The sequence below is a fragment of the Choloepus didactylus genome, chromosome X (assembly GCF_015220235.1).
Source record: "Choloepus didactylus isolate mChoDid1 chromosome X, mChoDid1.pri, whole genome shotgun sequence".
In the NCBI taxonomy this organism is placed as follows: domain Eukaryota; kingdom Metazoa; phylum Chordata; class Mammalia; order Pilosa; family Megalonychidae; genus Choloepus; species Choloepus didactylus.
This window is the reverse complement of record NC_051334.1, coordinates 137,460,925-137,479,160: the sequence shown is the minus strand read 5'-3', so window position 1 is coordinate 137,479,160 and position 18,236 is coordinate 137,460,925. Positions and strand designations below refer to the sequence as shown.

At 50.9% G+C, this 18,236-nt stretch overlaps 1 protein-coding gene and 1 long non-coding RNA gene across 2 annotated transcripts in view; one reads left to right on the top strand and one right to left on the bottom strand.

Annotated features, from left to right (window-relative positions):
- The window catches only part of LOC119522765, a 159,122-nt gene that overhangs the window by 119,953 nt on the left and 20,933 nt on the right, over nt 1-18,236 (bottom strand). The gene's annotated exons all lie outside the window — the stretch shown is intronic.
- LOC119522762 (protein Aster-C-like) lies at nt 15,475-17,696 on the top strand. The gene has a single exon (XM_037821386.1). It carries the CDS (start codon nt 15,596-15,598, stop codon nt 17,630-17,632), a length of 2,037 nt encoding a protein of 678 aa, XP_037677314.1. The 5' UTR covers nt 15,475-15,595; the 3' UTR covers nt 17,633-17,696.

Sequence of the window (18,236 nt, the reverse complement as noted above, 5' to 3'; positions counted from 1 at the left end):
GCTTTGGTCTTTCCCAATTTGGCGATGCTACCAAGCGAGAAAGGACACCCCCATGGCGAGAGTATGCTGCTGAGGTGGGAAAGCACTTCTTGTGCTCTGTGCTGCCAGTGAACGCAGCTCAAATGCTCTGTCCTTTGAATTTGCAAATGCTTTCCCAAGCCATACTGCAAGAGACATTCCTTCAAACCACAGACCAGCACCTCAGGTTGCAGTTCTGACTGTACCTCTACCCGTAGACTCACAGTGTGCTCCTGAGGCCCATGGCAAACAAAGAAACAAGTAGAGGACCAATTGGACAGGGAAGCACTGTCTCTCACTGCTCGCTCTGTCTGTCTACTTGGCCCACACTGTCTCTTTTGACAAGCAGAAGCTTCCGCCTAGGATGATGCCCATCATGTCAAGCAGGTCCTTCGATGTGCCTGAACTCTTAACAGGGATTAAAGAGGACCCATGCATGCAGACCTGCAATCTAGAGTCTCTGGCCAAGGTATTCGTGACACTTTTCCTTCAGTTCTGATCCCTGCACAGAGGCCTCCTAGCACAAGGAGGAGCCACCCAACGAAGTCTCCAAAACACCCGACGACTGCCACAGGCATCACCTCGCTTCAAGAAACTCTGGATCCATTATACCTTGGCCACCAGAACAAAGGCCCACAGATGTGTGTTGTCCTGAAACTTGGTTGGGCCTTGTGTGGTCTTCTTGCATCCAGGAAAATCCATCACAGGTCCTATGATATTCAGGATCCCACCTGCCTTCACTTCACCAACAATGACCATACCCTGGCTGGAGCCTCGGGCCATATCCAGACCATCCTCTGTAATCCCTGGAGCCAGGTCTGTGTCCCACATGACTCAAAGGCGTCAGCTAGGCCATCCTGGTAGCACTCAGGCTGCACCCATAATAGCCAGGTCCTCCGCCTTGGGAAGGCATCTGCAATGTCCCGCGGCTGCTCTGTTTTCTGGGAGACGGCACCAACAGCCTTGGCAGTGGGAACCAGTGAGATCGTGGAAGTCATAGCCTTGATCAGGGCTTGGCCGAGAAAGTCACAACAACACAACACGTTCCTCCCAGTCCAATGAACTTTTCAAACCACCTGGAACCGGGTAGGTTTCAGGTCTCCCACTCCCGATACTCTGAACCTTGTTTGGGCCCCGTGTGGTCTTCCTTGCATCCAGGGTAGTCTGAGTCACGGGGCCCACGGTATTCTGGATCCCACCTGCCTTTACATCTCCGATGATATCCATACCCTGGTTGGAGCCTCGGGCCATATCCACAGCATCGTCTGCAAACCCGGTAGCCAGGTCTGTGTCCCACATGACTTGAGGGCAACAGCGATGTCATCCTCCCACCCCACAGCCTTAATAAGTATTAGCCATGTCCCCCTGTTGGGAAGACATTTGCACTGTCACGCGGCTGATCGATTTTCAGGAAGAGGACTCTGCTGGCCACGATTCCACAGGAGGGCTTGAGGGGTCACCCAGGCAAGGAGGCAGGCCTGTGGAGGTGTTCCAAGAGACGTGCCCATCAGGAGGCTCACCAGAACCCTTCAGAGATTACCAAAGTGATATCAGGTGTGGGCTGGACACCTGGAGAGACAGAGGTGACCTGGAAGGAGAGGGCATATCTTCCCATTGCTTTCCAGGCCCCAGCGTCATTCTGTGGATGGTGACCCAGATAAGCTGTCTTCCACACATGGCATTGACTCTGGGGACACTGAGAACAGGTCTTTGCACAAAGGGTTCCAACCATCCAAGGTGGCCTTGCATTGCCATTTCTTAGGCCCAGGTGTCAGGCCCTTCCTCACTGACTCCTTCTCCTGAGGGCCTTTCCCTTCTGGGCCAGGATGGCCACCCTGTCGACTGGCACCTGCTGGCCCCATGGCTACTTCTCCCTAAGCTGGACAGTGAAACGTAAAGGTGCTGCTGCCTACACGGTTCCAGGCTTTCCATTGCGGATTCAGGGGATGTCTTTGGTTGTGTGGCTCAGGGTCTCCCTTAGCTAAGCTTCCCTGTCCTTCTAAGGGAATCTTCAGCACTGAACAGGGCCAGAGCACTGTGTCCTGTCTCCTTGAAAGGTGCTTCAGCAAGTCCCACCCCAACATGGCGGCCACCAGGCCGTGAGCATTGGCTTCCTGTGTCCTATTGGCCCAGACAGCTGGCTGCCCTTGCCTTCTGCTGCCCAATTCTGAAGCTTCTGCAACAGGAGGAGGCCTACAGCCAACATATCTCCTAGGTTTCAAGGAGAGCGGCACCCTGCAGGCCTTAGTCCTGTGTCTTACCCGAGACCCTGACTTGACTGCATTCCATGGCCTCCCAAAAAAAGGTACAGGGATTGTGAAACAACGTCCGCTTGATGGCAGTATTGAACCAGATATGAAAAACTCCCTTATCACTGGGCCTCTCCCTCCACCCACTGAAAATGAAAAAAGGGAAAGCAGTGTACAAACTCACTACAGCCAAGGGGCTCTTCACCTTGGCTACCTTTCAATAGCCTGGTTGCCCATCTTCAGTTCCCCAGCCCCCCACCCGACACACACAGCCAGGAGATCCACACTCTTGGGTGTCTGTTTGGCCTCCTTCCCAGCAAGCGGGATGGCGCCCCAGCAAAGCTCCTACTAGGAGGACCACTCTCCCTGGCCCTGCAGATGGGCTGGATCCTAACACACAGAAAGTAGTCTGGATGCATAAATGTGTGCAGTCGCCCCTACAACTCTCACCCAAAGAGTAGTTCACCAGCCCCCACACACCCACGCGTGAGCCCTCCACCCCCCCTCCCCCCACTCCCACCAACACATGAGGAACACTGTCACTAGGGTATTCTTACAGATTCCCAAATGGTCAGCTTGATTGTTAGGTCTCAAGGAGCCAGACACAGGTGGGCAACAAATGACACAGGAAGTGAAGGGTGCGGGTCCTGTGAAAAGGCAGGACAAGGCTCCGGAGAATCGGGCCAGGCTCTCATAGTCACAGGGTCTTTTCTGCTACCTGTGGGATTGTGGCCTTGACCAGTGGGCAGCCATGTAAATCTCGAGATATCTCAACCAATATAGCATGTAAAGGAAGTCGCAAAGTGGCGTTGAGGGCACCTGTGAGTCCCCACATGCTTTGATTGGAAAGGCAGGAAACCCAAAGTGAACAGACTTCTTAGCCCTTCCTGACTTTTGGGTAGGCAAGGTCGCCTGCCTGTTTTGCTCCATGGGATGGATACCTTGACCAGAGGAGCCCGTGCAGAAACAGGCAGAGAGCACTGGACACAGATCCCTGCCCACATATCCCTGGGACTCACAGAGGATGGGCCTCATAGGAATTCAACAGTTCAGGAAGTTTTCAATTTTCTCACGCCCTAACCTGGGACCAGCTTTTACCAATTACCCAGATCTGCTCCAAAGGTAGGGTGAGAAGCCTGTCCAACAGTTGAAGAGAAACCCAACCTACGAGCTACCACTAGAGGGTTGCCTTGGTCTTTCCTGATTTGGCGATGTTACCAAGCAAGGAAGAGGAACACCCATGTGGGGAGAGTATGCTGATCGGGTCAAAAAGCACTTCTTGTGCTTGGTGCTTGCAGTCAGTGCAGTCCAAAGGTTCCATCCTTTGAATTTTGCCATAGGTTTTCCCAAGTCATAGTGCAAGAGGCTTTCCTGAAAAAGAAAGACTCGCATCTCGGGTTTCAGAAGGCCTGACTCTACCTCTGCAGGTAAACTGGTGTGCTCCTGAGGCCCATGGCAAACAAAGAAACAAGTAGGGGACCAACTGGCCAAGGAAGCACTGTGTCCCCCACCGCTCGCTCTGTCGACTTGGCCCACAACGTCTCTTCTGAGAAGCAGAAGCTTCCGCCTAGGATAATGCCTGTCATGTCAAGCAGGTCCTTTTTGGTCTCCGGACTCTTAATAGGGATCAGAGAGGATCCATGCATGCAGTCCTGAAACCTAGAGTCTCTGGCCAAGGTATTCGTAACACTTTTGCTTCGGTTCTGATCCCTGCACAGAGGCCTCCTAGCACAAGGAGGAGCCACCCAACGAAGACTCTAAAACAGCCTAGGACTGCCACGGGCATCGCCTGGCTTCAAGAAACACTCTGGATCCATTATTCCTTGGCCACCACAAGAAAGGCCCACAGATGTGCAATGTCCTGAAACTTGGTTGGGCCTTGTGTGGTCTTCTCACATCCAGGAAAATCCGTCACAGCTCTTATGGTATTCAGGAGACCACCTGCCTTCACGACACCAACAATGACGATACCTTGGCTGGAGCCTCAGGCCATATCCACAGCATCCTGTGCAATCCCTGGAGCCAGGTCTGTGTCCCACATGACTAGAGGGCATCAGCTAGGCCATCCTCCTTACACTTGGGTTGCACCCGTAATAGCCAGGTCCTCCTCTTTGGGAAGGCATCTGCAATGTTCCTCCCACTCCACTAAACTTTTCAAACCATCAGGAAAAGGGCAGATTACAGGTCTGCCCACCCCCACCCCCTCATCCGTTGATCCTGTGAATGAAATAGGTAGAGACTTGGACTTTGAGACATTCCCCCTTGACCAAGGATCAAACGGTCAGGGCAGAGCTGAAAAGGAGAACATCAACAGGCAGGGTGGAGCAAGGAAAAGGAAGAGGATCCCAGAGGTTCAGCCCCTGGTGACAGCAACAAGGATTGTCAAAAGTTTTTTTTTATTGTATGTTTTTTTTTAATTTTTCTTTTTTATATAGATTTAAAGAAAAAGAGTTAATTAAAAAAAAAAAGTGCAGGAGAAATGCCTGGGGTCCACGAAGTTAAACCTACTTCCTGGTTAGGGCAGATATACTTGATTGGGAGTGGAGCTTCACTGAGCTTCTGTTTGCATCTATTTGTGTGTATGTGTGAGAAAGTCTGTGCTTGGGTGTGCTTTAACGTGCGTGCTGAAACGGGTGGTGTCACACAGACAAGGAGAGTGGTCAGGCAGCAGCATCTCAAACCCAAGTTCCCTTCGGGAGGCTCTAAACAAACCCTCACAGATAACAAAGGCTGTATCATATGTGGGCTTGAGACCTGGAAAGGCAGAGATGAGCTTAAAGAAGGAAAGGGCATTCCTTCCCATTGCCCTCCAGGCCCTGAAGTCATCTTGGGGACCATGACAGAGACCTGAGGTCTCTGCCAATTCAGCTGCCCTGTCCTCTGCGAAAATTGGTGTTGGGGTGTGGAGCACTGAGGACAGGTCTTTGCAGGAATGCACCTAACCTCCTGGGATGGGACTGCAAATCCGTTTCTTTACCCTAGGCTTCCTGTACTTCCTCATTGGCTCCTCCTGATGAGTACGTCTTCTTGCTGTAGCCAGATGGCAATCCTGCCCAATCGCTTGGGCCCTCCTGACACCTGCTGCCCCAGTGCCAATTCTCCCTGAGCTGGACAGGGAATCACAAAGGGTCTGCCTCCTGCATGGCCCAGAGCTGCTTTCCACTGCCCTGGGCAGGGGAGGTCTTCTGTTGGGGCTCACGGTGGCCCAGAGATGCTCCCAGGTACCTGAGCCTCCCTTAGCCGACCCACCCTATCCTCCTAAGAGAAGCTGAGGCAGGAAATACTGCCAGGGCCCTTTGCTGTGGCTCCTGGGAAGCTGCCCCAGCAAATCCTGCCCCAACATGGCCGCCACCCACCCCGAGCCTTGGCTTCCTGTCTGCCCATGCCACGTCCTGCTGCCCTGCTCTGGGGCTTAAGAGGTGGGACAAGGCAGAAGGCCACACATCGCTCATGTCTCACGGGAGCTCTGGATCTTGCTGGCCCCTCTCCTGTGTCCTGCCTAGGACCCTGACTTGACTCCATTTCAAGGCATCTCCACAGAGCCTCAGGGAAGGTGCCATAGGATTTGCAAACAAGATCCTCTTGATGGCGGTGTTCCACCAGAAAGGCAAACCTGCCCTTCTCCCTGGACCTGTCCCACCGCCCTTTGAAAACAAAAAAATGCCAACCAGTTCACAAGGGCACTACACAAAGGTGGCTGCTCAGCTTGGCCACCTCTCAATTGCCCACCATCACATCTCCAAAACACCTCATGCCTGACCTGTTCCAGTGCCTGCAAGTTCGAACTGCTACACAACAAAAGGGATGGCCCCCCAGCAAGTCCCATAGTTTCTGGCCCTCAACCCATCTTTGCCTTTCTCCCTGGCACTGAAGGTGGCTTGAGTCCTGTAGCCCGCCAAGGAGTCTGGACACATAAGTGGGCCCGGACACTCTACCAGCCTCCCCCTAAGAGCATCACCCATACCCCCACACACAGGAAGCCCACCTCAAAACCCACCCAGCAACGTCTTGGGACCAGGGTGACTGAGGCATGCCAACAGCTCCCTGAAAGGCCAGCTCGACTATGAGGTCTCCAGGAGCCACGCATAGACGGGCAGCCAACACACACAGGGAGCAAAGGATGAGATGTCTGTGAAAGGGCAGGACAACGAATCCGGGCACCGGGTGTGGCGCTCATGGGCCCCCTGCCTTTTCTGCTGCTTATGGTATGGATGCCTCGACAACTGGGACAGCTGGTGGCCATCCCTTTCATGCCCCATCTCGCCACTTGGCTAATGTCAATCTCTAGACACCTGGCCACATTGAGCTTGGAAAGGAAAACACAATGTGGTGCGAGTGCACTTGTGAGTCCCTATGTGTTTCTTCATTGGCAAGCTTGGAAACGCAACACGACCTTAGATGTCTTAGCCTTCTTTGACTTTTGCTTTCCTTTTCGCAAGTCTGGGGAGAGTAGAAAAAGAACGTTTCAGAGTATTACAGGAATGCAACCGCTCACGCTTAGCATATGGCCGGAAAGGAAAATAAATGCAACAATACATAGACAGAGGACAACGGATATGGCAGCAAGAAGGCATACTTGGAGAAACCCACGTAACGACACCATGGCCCCAACCCACCATGGGCCCGAGGTGTGCCGTATTGGGTACCATCAACCAAAACCTGCTTCCCATCACTTTATCTTCTTAGGTCAAACCACAGCACAGTGTATCTCTCCAAGATAGGACCGAAGTGAATTGGTGCCTTTTTGAAAATGGTTCCCAAATCCCTATGGAGACACGGAGAGGTAAATGCACAACAGGACCGTTGCCTAGTTCTCCAGCCTAGAGGGAGAGGCAAGTCACGGGTTGCTGGAAGTCTTGCTTCTCGGTCCTCAGGGTATAGAACTAGGCCCAATGGAAGGGTATGCTTGCGTAGGCACGAGGGGAAGGTCTATTCCCCCGAACTCCCCGTGGACACAGCCAGAGTGCTAGACGCGGATCCCTGCGCACATATCCCTTGAACTCATGGAGGATGGTCCTCATGGAAATTCAACACTTGAGGATATTTTTTCCTTTTCTCATTGCCCATCATGGGACCAGCATTTCCAAAGGACTCAGATCTGTTCCAAGCGCAGGGTGAAAAGTCTGTCCAACAGTTGAAAGACAAATCATCCCTCCAGCCACCGCTGGAGCATCCTTCAGTCTTTCCCGATTTGGCGATGCTACGAAAGGAGGCAGAAGACATCCCCATGGCGAGATCCCAATGCTCCTGTAGGACGGCACTTCTCTGCGACCTCGGCGGTGCCAGTCAATACAGCCCAATGGCCCCGAACCTTGAATTTCACCGTTGGTTTTCCCAAGCCATCCTGCAAGATATATATCCTCCAAACCACAGACATGTCTCTAGGGTTTCAAATGGTCTGAAACTACCTGTCCCCCTAGACACAGGTATGCTTCTGAGGCCCACGGGAAAGGAAGGAGAAAGCCATGACCGACTGGCAAAGAAATGGGCAAGTGTCCACCACTGCTCTTTTGTCACCTTGACCCATGTCATCCATCTCTTCTGACATACAGAAGGCTTCGTCTAGGTCGACACCATCTGCGTTGAGTTGGTCCTTTGAGGGTTCTTGCGCTCAGATGGGGGATTACAGAGGGTCCCTTCATGCAGACCTCAAATAGAGTCTCCGTTTTGCCAAGGTATTCACGATCATTTGCCTCAGTCCCAATCTCTGCACAGAGGCCTTCATATCCTCCTAGCACAAGTAGGAGCCCCTCACATAAGATGCCAAAACACCCAAGGAGTAGCCAAGGGCATCACCTCATGATAAGAGACCCTCCCGAACCTTTGCTCCTGGATTGAGACAATGAAGGCCCATGGAGATGCGATGCTCTAAAGCTTGGTTGAACCTCGTTTGGTCTTCCTCGCATCCAGGAAAGTCTGAGTCACAGGGCCCACAGTATTCTGGAGCCCACCTCCCTTCAAGACACCAATGATATCCATATCCTGGCTGGAGCCACGGGCCATATACACAGCATCCTCTGCAATCCCTGGAAGCAGGTCTGTGTTGCCCATGACTTGAGGGCAACAGCGACATCATCCTCCCAGCCCTCAGACTCCATCTATATTAGTCGTGCCCCCCTCTTGGGAAGGGATCTGCAGTGTCACATGGCTACTCTGTTTTCCGGAAGAGAGGGTCTTTGCCAGCAGCAATTCAAGGGCAAGCCTTGGGGGTCACCCAGACAAGGTGGCGGGATTCTGAAGGTGTTTCAAGCCATGTGCCCATCAGGAGGCTCTGCAAAACCCCTCACAGATTTCCAAAGCTATATTACGTGTGGGCCAGAGACCTGGAGAGACAAAGGTGACCTGGAAGGAGAAGGTATACCTTCCTATTGCCCTCCAGGCTCCAGTGTCATTTTGTGAATGGTGACCCACATCAGAGACGTCCACCCCACTTGGCATTGACTCCTGGAACACTGAGAACAGGTCTTAGCACCAAGGTTTCCAGCCGCCCAAGGCGGCTTTGCACGTGCCAATTCTTAGACCAAGGCGTCACGCCTTTCCCAGCTGGCTTCTTCTGTAAGGGCCTTTCCCTTCTGGGCCAGGATGGCCACCCTGTCACCTGGTCCTCCTGGCACCTGCTGACCCCATGGCTACTTCACCCTAAGCTGGACACTGAAACGGGAAGGTCCCGCCTCCTACACGGCCCTGCGCTTTCCACTGCAGGTTGAGGGGATGTCTTCTGTGGTGGGGCCCAGGTTCTCCATTAGCTAAGCCACCGCATCCTTCTAAGGGAATGTTCAGCAGTATACAGTGCCAGAGCACTTTGCCCTGGCTCCTTGGAAGCTGCTTCAGCAAGTCCCGCTCCAACATGGCAGCCACCAGACCCTGAGCATTGGCTTCCTGTGTCCCACTGGTCGGACAACTGGCTGTCCCTGCCTTCTCCGGGTGCCCAGCCCTGAAACATCTTCGAAAGGAGGAGGCCTATGGCCAACATATCACCTCGGTTTCATGGGAAATCGACACCGTGCAGGCCTCAGTCCTGTGTCTTGCCTGGGACCGAGTTGACTGTATTCCATGGCCTCTCTAGGAAGGTACAGGGATTCTCAAACAACATCTGCTGGATGACAGTATTGCACCAGATATGAAAAACTCCCTTATCACTGGGCCTCTCCCTCCATCCTTTGAAAACGAATAAAGGGCAACCAGTGTACAACCTCACTACAGCCAAGGGGCTCCTCAGCTTGGCTATCTTTCAATAGCCTGCCTGCCCATCTTCAGTTTCACAGCCCGCCCACCCTGACACACACACCCATGGGATCTATACCCATGGGACTCTGTTTGGCCTCCTTCCCAGCAAGCGGGATGGCGCCCCAGCGAGGCCCCTACTAGGTGGACCACTCTCCCTGGCACTGCAGGTGGTCTGGACCCTAAGGCATAGAAAGGCGTCTGGATGCAGAAATGTGCCCAGATGCCTCTACAACCCTCACCCAAAGAGCAGTTCACCAGACCCACACACCACACATGAGGCCCTCCCACCCCAACCCCACGCACACGTCCACCAACCCATGAGGAACACTGTCACTGGGGCATTCTGACAGATTCCTGAAAGGTCAGCTTGACTGTTAGGTCTCAAAGAGCCAGACACAGATGGGCAGTAAATGATACAGGGAGTGAAGGGTGCAGGTCCTGTGAAAAGGCAGGACAAGGCTCCAGAGCATCAGGCCAGGCTCTCACAGTCACAGGACCTTTTCTGCTACCCGTGAACATCAATGGTACCTCACCCAAAACACCTTGTAAAGAAGTCACAAAGTAGCGGGAGGGTACCTGTGAGTCCCCACGTGCTTGGTTTGGCAGGCTGGAAACCCAAAGTGACCTCAGACTTCTTGGCCCTTCCTGACCTTCGGGTTCTCAAGGTCACCTGCCTATTTTGCTCCATGGGATGGATACCTTGACTGGAGGAGCCCCCACAGAAACAGGCAGAGAGCACTGGACGCGGATACCTGCACACATGTCCCTGGGACTCACAGAGGATGTGCCTCATGGAAATTCAACAGTTCAGGAAGTTTTCAATTTTCTCACTCTCCAACCCAGGACCAGCATTTACCAAGGGCCCAGATCTGCCCCAAAGGTAGGGTGAGATGCCCGTCCAAAATGTGAAGAAAATCCCATCCTACCAGCTACCACTGGAGGGCTGGTTTGGTCTTTCCCAATTTGGCAATGCTACCAAGCAAGGAAGAGGGACACACCCATGGGGAGAGTATGCTGCTCGGGTCGAAAAGCACTTCTTGTGCTCGGTGGTTCTCATCAGTGCAGCCCAAAGGCTCCATCCGTTGAATTTTGCCATCAGTTTTCCCAAGCCATAGTGCAAGAGACTTTCCTCCAAACCACAGTCCCGCATCTCGGGTTTCAGAAGACCTGACTCTACCTCTACCCCTAGATTGTGGTGTGCTCCTGAGGACCAAGGCAAACAAGGAAAGAAGTAGAGGACCAACCAGCCAAGTAAGCGCTGTGTCTCCTGCCACTAGCTCTCTCTGTCACCTTGGCCCACACCATCTCTTCTGACCAGCAGAAGCTTCTGCCTAGGACGATGCCTGTCATATCAAGCAGGCCCTTCCTGACCTTTGGGTTGGCAAGGTTGCCTGCCTGTTTTGCTCCATGGGATGGATGCCTTGACCAGAGGAGCCCCTGCAGAAACAGGCAGAGAGCACTGGACACAGATCCCTGCCCACATATACCTTGGACACATGGATGATGGTACTCATGGAAATTCAACACTTGAGGAAATTTTTTACTTTTTTCACTGCCCATCATGGGACCAGCAATTCCAAAGGACTCAGATCTGCTCTGAGAGCAGGTTAAAAAGCCTGTCCAACAGTTGAAGAACAAGCCATCCCACCAGTCACCGCTGGAGCATCTTCTGGTCTTTCCTGATTTGGCAATGCTACCAAGGGAGGCAGAAGACACCCACATGGCAAGATCCCAATGCTTGGGTGAGACAGCACTTCTTTGAGATCTCAGCGGTGCCATTCAATGCAGCCCAATGGCCCCATCCTTTGAATTTCGCCATTGGTTTTCCCAATCCATCCTGCAAGATACTTCTCCTCCAAACCACAGACACATGTCTAGGGATTCATATGGTCTGACACTACCTGTCATTGTAAACTAGTATATGCTTCTGAGACCCATGGGAAAGGTAGGAAAGAGCCAGGGACCGACCCTCAAAGAAAGGAGCAAAGGTCCAGCACTGCTTCTTTGTCACCTTGACCCACGCCGTCTTTTTCGAATTCACAAGGTTTCACCTAGGTTGACACCCTCCACGTCAAGCTGGTCCTTCAAGGGTTCCTCCACTCAGATCCGGGAATAGAGAGGGCCCCTTCATGAAGACCTGCAAACTAGAGTCTCCGTTTTGTCTAGGTATTCACAACACATTTGCCTCATTTCCAATCTCTGCACAGAGGCCTTCATATCCTCCTAGAACAAGGAGGAGCCGTCCACCCTAGATGGTGAAACCCCCAAGAAGTAGCCAAGGGCATCGCCTCATGTTAAGAGACCCTCCTGATCCTTTGTTCCTGGACTGAGTCTAGGAAGGCCAAGGGAGATGCAACGTTCTGAACCTTGGTTGGGCCTCGTTTGGTCTTCTTCGCATCCAGGAAAGTGAGTCACAGGGCCCATGGTATTCTGGAGCCCACCTGCCTTCAAATCTCCAATGATATACATATGCTGGCCAGAGCCTCGGGCCACATCCACAACATCCTCTGCAAACCCTGTAGCCAGGTCTGTGTCCCACACGAATTGAGGGCAACAGTGATATCATCCTCCCAGCCCTCAGCCCTCATATATATTAGCCATGTCCCCCTCTTGGGAAGACATCTGCAATGTCATGTGGCTCATGTGTTTTCAGGAAGAGAGGACTCTGCTGGCCACAATACAAGGGCAGGGTTTGGTGGGTCACCCAGACAAGGAAGTGTTTCAAGCTACGTGCCCATCAGGAAGCTCCCCAGAACCCCTCAGAGGTTACCAAAGTGATATCAGGTGTGGTCTGGAGACCTGGAGAGACAGAGGTGAAATGGAAGAAGGAGTGGGCATATATTCCCATTCCCCTCCAGGCCCTGGCATCATTTTGTGGATGGTGACCTAGATCAGTGACGTCTGCCCCACTTGGCATTGACTCCTGGAGCACTGAGAACGGGTGTTTGCACGAACGGTTCCAACCGCCCAAGGTGTCTTTCCATGTGCCATTTCTTAGGCCCAGGTTTCGGGCCCTTCCCCACTGGCTCCTTCTGGTGAGGGCCTGTCCCTTCTGGGCCAGGATGGCCACCCTGTCGACTGGCACCTGCTGGCCCCATGGCTACTTCTCCCTAAGCTGGGTAGTGAAACATGAAGGTCCTGCTTCCTACACAGCCCCAGGCTTTCCACTGCGGGTTCAGGGGACATCTTCTGTTGTGTTGCCCAGGTTATTCTTTAGCTAAGGAAATCTGCCTTCTAAGGAAATCTGCAGCACTAAAAACACAAGAGCACTTTGCCTTGTCTCCTTGGAAGCTGCTTCAGCAAGTCTGGCCCCAACATGGCGGCCACCAGAGCCTGAGCATTGGCTTCCTGTGTCCCAGTGGCCGGGGCAGCTGGCTGTCCTTAACTTCTCCCGCTCCCAAATGCTGGAGCTCCTGTGACAGAAGGAGACGTACGGCCAACATATCTCGCAGGTTTCACGGAGAGTGGCACCGTGCAGGCCTCAGTCCTGTGTCCTACCCCGGACCCTGATTTGACTGCATTCCACAGCCTCTCCAGGAAGGTACATGGATTTTTTAAACAACATCCGCTTGATGGCAGTATTGCACCAGATATGAAAAACTCCCTTATCACTGGGCCTCTCCCTCTGCCCTTTGAAAATGAAAAAAACGGCCACCAGTGTCCAACCTCACTACAGTGAAGGGGCTCCTCAGTGTGGCTATCTTTCAATAGCCTGCCTTCCCATCTTCAGTTCCCAAGCCCAAGCACACCCACACACACCCAAGAGATCTACACCTTTTTGGCCTCCTTCCCAGCAAGAGGGATGGCACCCCAGCGAGACCCCTACTAGGTGGACCGCTCTCCCTGGCACTGCAGGTGGGCTGGATCCTAAGGCACAGAAAGGAGTCTGGATGCAGAAATGTGCCCAGACGCCTCTACAACCCTCACCCAAAGAGCAGTTCACTGGCCTGCACATACCCACACATGAGCCCCCCCACGTACATGCCCATCAACCCATGAGGAACACTGTCACTGGGGCATGTTGACAGCTTCCCGAAAGGTCAGCTTGATTGTGAGGTCTCAAGGAGCCAGACACAGAGGGGAAGCAATGACACGGAGTGAAAGTTGTGGGTCCTGTGAAAAGGCAGGACAAGGCTCCGGAGCATCGGGCCAGGCTCTCATAGTCACAGGATCTTTTCTGCTACTGATTGGATGGTCGCCCTGACCAGTGGGCAGCCATGTAAATATTGAGATACTTCACCCAATACAGCTTGTAAAGGAAGTCGCAGAATGGCCTGAGGGCATCTGTGAGTCCCCTTGTGCTTGGTTTGGCAAGGCTGGAAACCCAAAGTGAACTCAGACGTCTTGGCCCTTTCTGACCATTGGATTGGCAAGGTCGCCTACCTATTTTGCTCCATGGGATGGATACCTTGACCGGAGGAGCCTCTGCAGAAACAGGCAGAGAGCACTGGACACAGATCCCTGCACACGTATCACTGGGACTCAAAGAGGATGGGCCTCATGGCAATTCAACAGTTCAGAAAGTCTTCAATTTTCTTACTCCCCAACCCGGGACCAGCATTTACCAAGGACCCAGATCTGCTCCCAAAGGTAGAGTGAGAAGCCTGTCCAACAGTTGAAGAAAAACCCATCCTGGCAGCCTCCACTGGAGGGCAGCTTTGGCTTTTCCCGATTTGGCATTGCTACCAACCAAGGAAGAGGACACCCCCATGGCTGCCTGGGTGTGAAAGCACTTCTTGTGCTCGGTGCTTTCCGTCCGTGCAGCCCAAAGGCTCCGTCCTTTGAATTTTGCCATCGGTTTTCCCAAGCCATAGTGCAAGAGACTTTTCTCCAAACCACATTCCCGCATCTCAGGTTTCAGACGGCCTGATTCTACCTCTACCCCTAGACTTGCGGTGTGCTTCTGAGGCCCATGGCAAGAGAGGAAACTAGTACAGGACCAACCAGCCAAAGAAGCACTGTGTCTCCCACCACTTGCACTCTGTTGCCTTGGCCCACACCGTCTCTTCTGAAAAGCAGAAGCTTCGGCCTATAATGATGCCCGTCATGTCAACCAGGTCCTTCTTCATGCCTGAACTCTTAACAAGGATCAGAGAGGACCCATGTATGCAGACCTACAATCTAGAATCTCTGTTTGGCCAAGGTATTCGTGATACTTTTTCTTCAGTTCTGATCCCTGCACAGAGGCCTGCTACCACAAGGAGGGCCCACCCACCCAACAATTCGAAACATCCTAGGACTGCCATGGGCATCGCCTCACTTCAAGAAACCTTCTCGATCCATTATTCCTTGGTCCTTGGCTGCCACAAGAAAGGCCCACAGATGTGCGATGTCCTAAAACTTGATTGTGACTTGTGTGGCCTTCTCACTTCCAGGAAAATCTGTCACAAGTCCTATGGTATTCAGGAGTCCACCTGCCTTCTCGTTAACCACAGAGGACTATACATTGACTGGAGCCTCGGGCCATATCTGCAGCATCCTGTGCAATACTTGGAGGTAGGTATGTGTCCCACATGACTCCAGTGTATCAGCTACACCATCCTACTAACACTCGAGTGGCACCCGTAATAGCCATCTGCAATGTTGCGCGGCTGCTCTGTTCCTGGAGACAGGGAGCCAACAGCCTCGGCGGTGGGGATCAGTGAGATCCTCTAAGTCAAAGGCTTGATCAGGGCTCGGCAGAGAAAGTCGTGACCACACGTTCCTGCCACTCCACTCAACTTTTCAAACCATCTGGAACAGGGTGGCTTTCAAGTCCCCAACCCCCTCCTCGACAGGTGCTGTGAATGAAACAGGCAGAGACTTGTACTTTCACACATCCCCCTTGAGCCATGATCAAATCCACAGGGCAGAGCTCAGCAGGAGAACATCATCAGGCAAGTTGGAGCAAGGAAAATGAAGAGGATCCCAGAGGTTTAGCCCCAATGGCAGCGACAAGGATTGTCAAAAGTGTAGGAGAAGAGCCCCAGATGGCGCCGGAGGGGCGGCGTGCGAGGCGCGCAGGGCCGGGAGGCAGGAGCGCGCGCCGGTGGTGCACGTGGAAGGGCCGGGGGCGCGGAACATGGGCTTAGCGGCTCGCCTCCCGGCGGTGGGACTTGGGGATGCGCCTGCGCGATTGCACGGCGGCGGAGGGAGCCGCGATGGAGGGTAGTCTGGCTGTTCGCCAGATAAAAAGTGAAGGGGATTCAAGCCTTGCCACTGAGTTACAGGACGAGTTAGAGGAAAATTCAAGTCCAGTTGTGGATGAGAATAATATAGTATCAGCTAAAAAGCAGGGACCAATTTCACATAACTGGAGTGGTGACTGGAGCTTTTGGCTTTCAAGTTCCACCTATAAAGACAAGAATGAGGAATACAAAAGACAGTTCAGACACATACCTGATACAGAGAAGCTGATAGCAGATTATGCTTGTGCTCTACAGAAGGACATTTTGCTTCAGGGACGACTTTACCTTTCAGAAAACTGGCTTTGTTTCCATAGCAACATCTTCAGATGGGAAACTACAATTTCTATTGCTTTGAAAGACATAACCTTCATGACCAAAGAGAAAACCGCTCGACTCATCCCAAATGCTATCCAGATTGTCACAGACGGTGAGAAGTTTTTCTTTACATCTTTTGGTGCTAGGGATAGAAGCTACCTCAGTATCTTTAGGTTGTGGCAGAACGTGTTATTAGACAAGAGCTTGACCAAACTGGAATTCTGGCAGCTGATCCAGCAGAATTATGGCACTGAGCTAGGCTTGAATGCTGAAGAGATGGAAAACTTGTCACTGTCAATTGAGGAAAATGTGCAGCCAAGAAGTCCAGGAAGAAGAAGCTTGGATGACTCTGGAGAGAGAGATGAAAAATTATCCAAATCAATTAGTTTTACCCGTGAATCAGCTAGTCAAGTTTCAGAGACAGAATCGTTCAATGAAAATACACCAAAAGGGGGATTAGGGAAAGAGGACCCCCAAAGTGAGGAGCAGATCAAGAAGAGTTCTTTACTAATTTCAGAGAAGAGGTTAAGTAGAGTGCCATCAAAATCGCTGGATTTAAATAAGAATGAATATCTTTCTTTGGACAAAAGCAGCACTTCAGATTCTGTTGATGAAGAAAATATACCTGAGAAAGATCTTCATGGACGACTTTATATCAACCGGGTTTTTCATATCAGTGCTGAGAGAATGTTTGAATTGCTCTTCACCAGTTCACGTTTTATGCAGAGATTTGCCAATTCTAGAAATATAATAGATGTAGTATCTACTCCCTGGAATGTAGAAGCTGGAGGTGATCAGCTGAGAACCATGACTTACACTGTTATCCTTAATAATCCACTTACTGGAAAATGCACTGCTGCCACGGAAAAGCAGACACTGTATAAAGAAAGTCGAGAAGCACAATTTTATTTGGTAGATTCAGAAGTATTGACACATGATGTCCCCTACCATGATTACTTCTATACTCTGAACAGATACTGTATCATCCGATCTTCAAAACAGAAATGCAGGCTAAGAGTTTCCACAGATTTGAAATATAGAAAACAGCCATGGGGAATTGTCAAATCTTTAATTGAGAAGAATTCCTGGAGTTCATTAGAGGACTATTTCAAACAGCTTGAATCAGATTTATTAATGGAAGAATCTGTGTTAAACCAGTCCATTGAAGACCCTGGAAAACTTAATGGCCTACGAAGGAGAAGGCGAACATTCAACCGAACAGCAGAAATAGTTCCTAAACTGTCTTCTCAGAGAGTTTCTGGAGATGTGGGCTTAGATGCCAAAGGGGATATTACAGGAAAGAAAAAGGAAATGGAAAACTATAACACCACTCTTATTGTGGTGATGAGTGTTTTTTTGCTGTTGCTAGTTTTATTGAATGTGACACTGTTTCTGAAGCTGTCAAAGATAGAATATGCTGCTCAGTCATTTTACCGTCTCCATCTCCAAGAAGAGAAATCTCTAAATTTAGCCAAAGATATGCTGTCAAGAGCAAAAAATACTCAAAAAAACAAAGATCAAGCCCTTCGTCTAAAGGGAGTGCTCCGAGACTCCATAGTGATGCTTGAACAGTTGAAGAGCTCATTCATTATGCTTCAGAGAACGTTTGATCTACTGAATAAGAACAAGACTGGCATGGATGTCAAAAGCCAGTGACCTTAAGGACTGAAACTATGGACACATGGAACGAAAAGAAAGCATCAGGAAGAAAAAAACAAAGGATGAAAGATTTTAATTGTCATAGGAATATTTCCATGTTTTTGCATTATTGGTACTTCTATTATGAACATTCTTTTCAATAACATTTATTTGATAATTAGTCCTCTATGACCTTAAGAATCCATCCTTTCACTTCTTATACATAACACTAAGCTGTGAATTTCTCTAGTGAACCCTGAAATATATTGTGGAATTGAATTTCTGTGATATAAAAAGAAAATGAGGCACTCTGAATTGAGCGCTACGGCCTCATTTCTACAACAGTGAGGTATGAGGTTTGATGCTTTAAGTTTATCTCTTAGCACAGAATCTGTACTTAGATCCATTCAAGAGGCTACTAAAGAGAATAAAAGAGACCTTTAAATCATTACTAATTTTAAAGGTTGTTTTTAGACATAACATTTCTAGATTTGTGTACTATAAATACTAAATGTCTTCATTTATTTAGTATGCAAATTCATACATGTAAATCTCACGTTGATGATTATTATCTGAAAGATTCTTCAGCCATCTTGTACATTTTGTGAAAGAAATTGTTGCT

Bases quoted from the DNA above. Each gene is read 5' to 3' on its own strand.
- LOC119522762 (XM_037821386.1), top strand. From the start codon at position 15,596: ATGCGCCTGCGCGATTGCACGGCGGCGGAGGGAGCCGCGATGGAGGGT.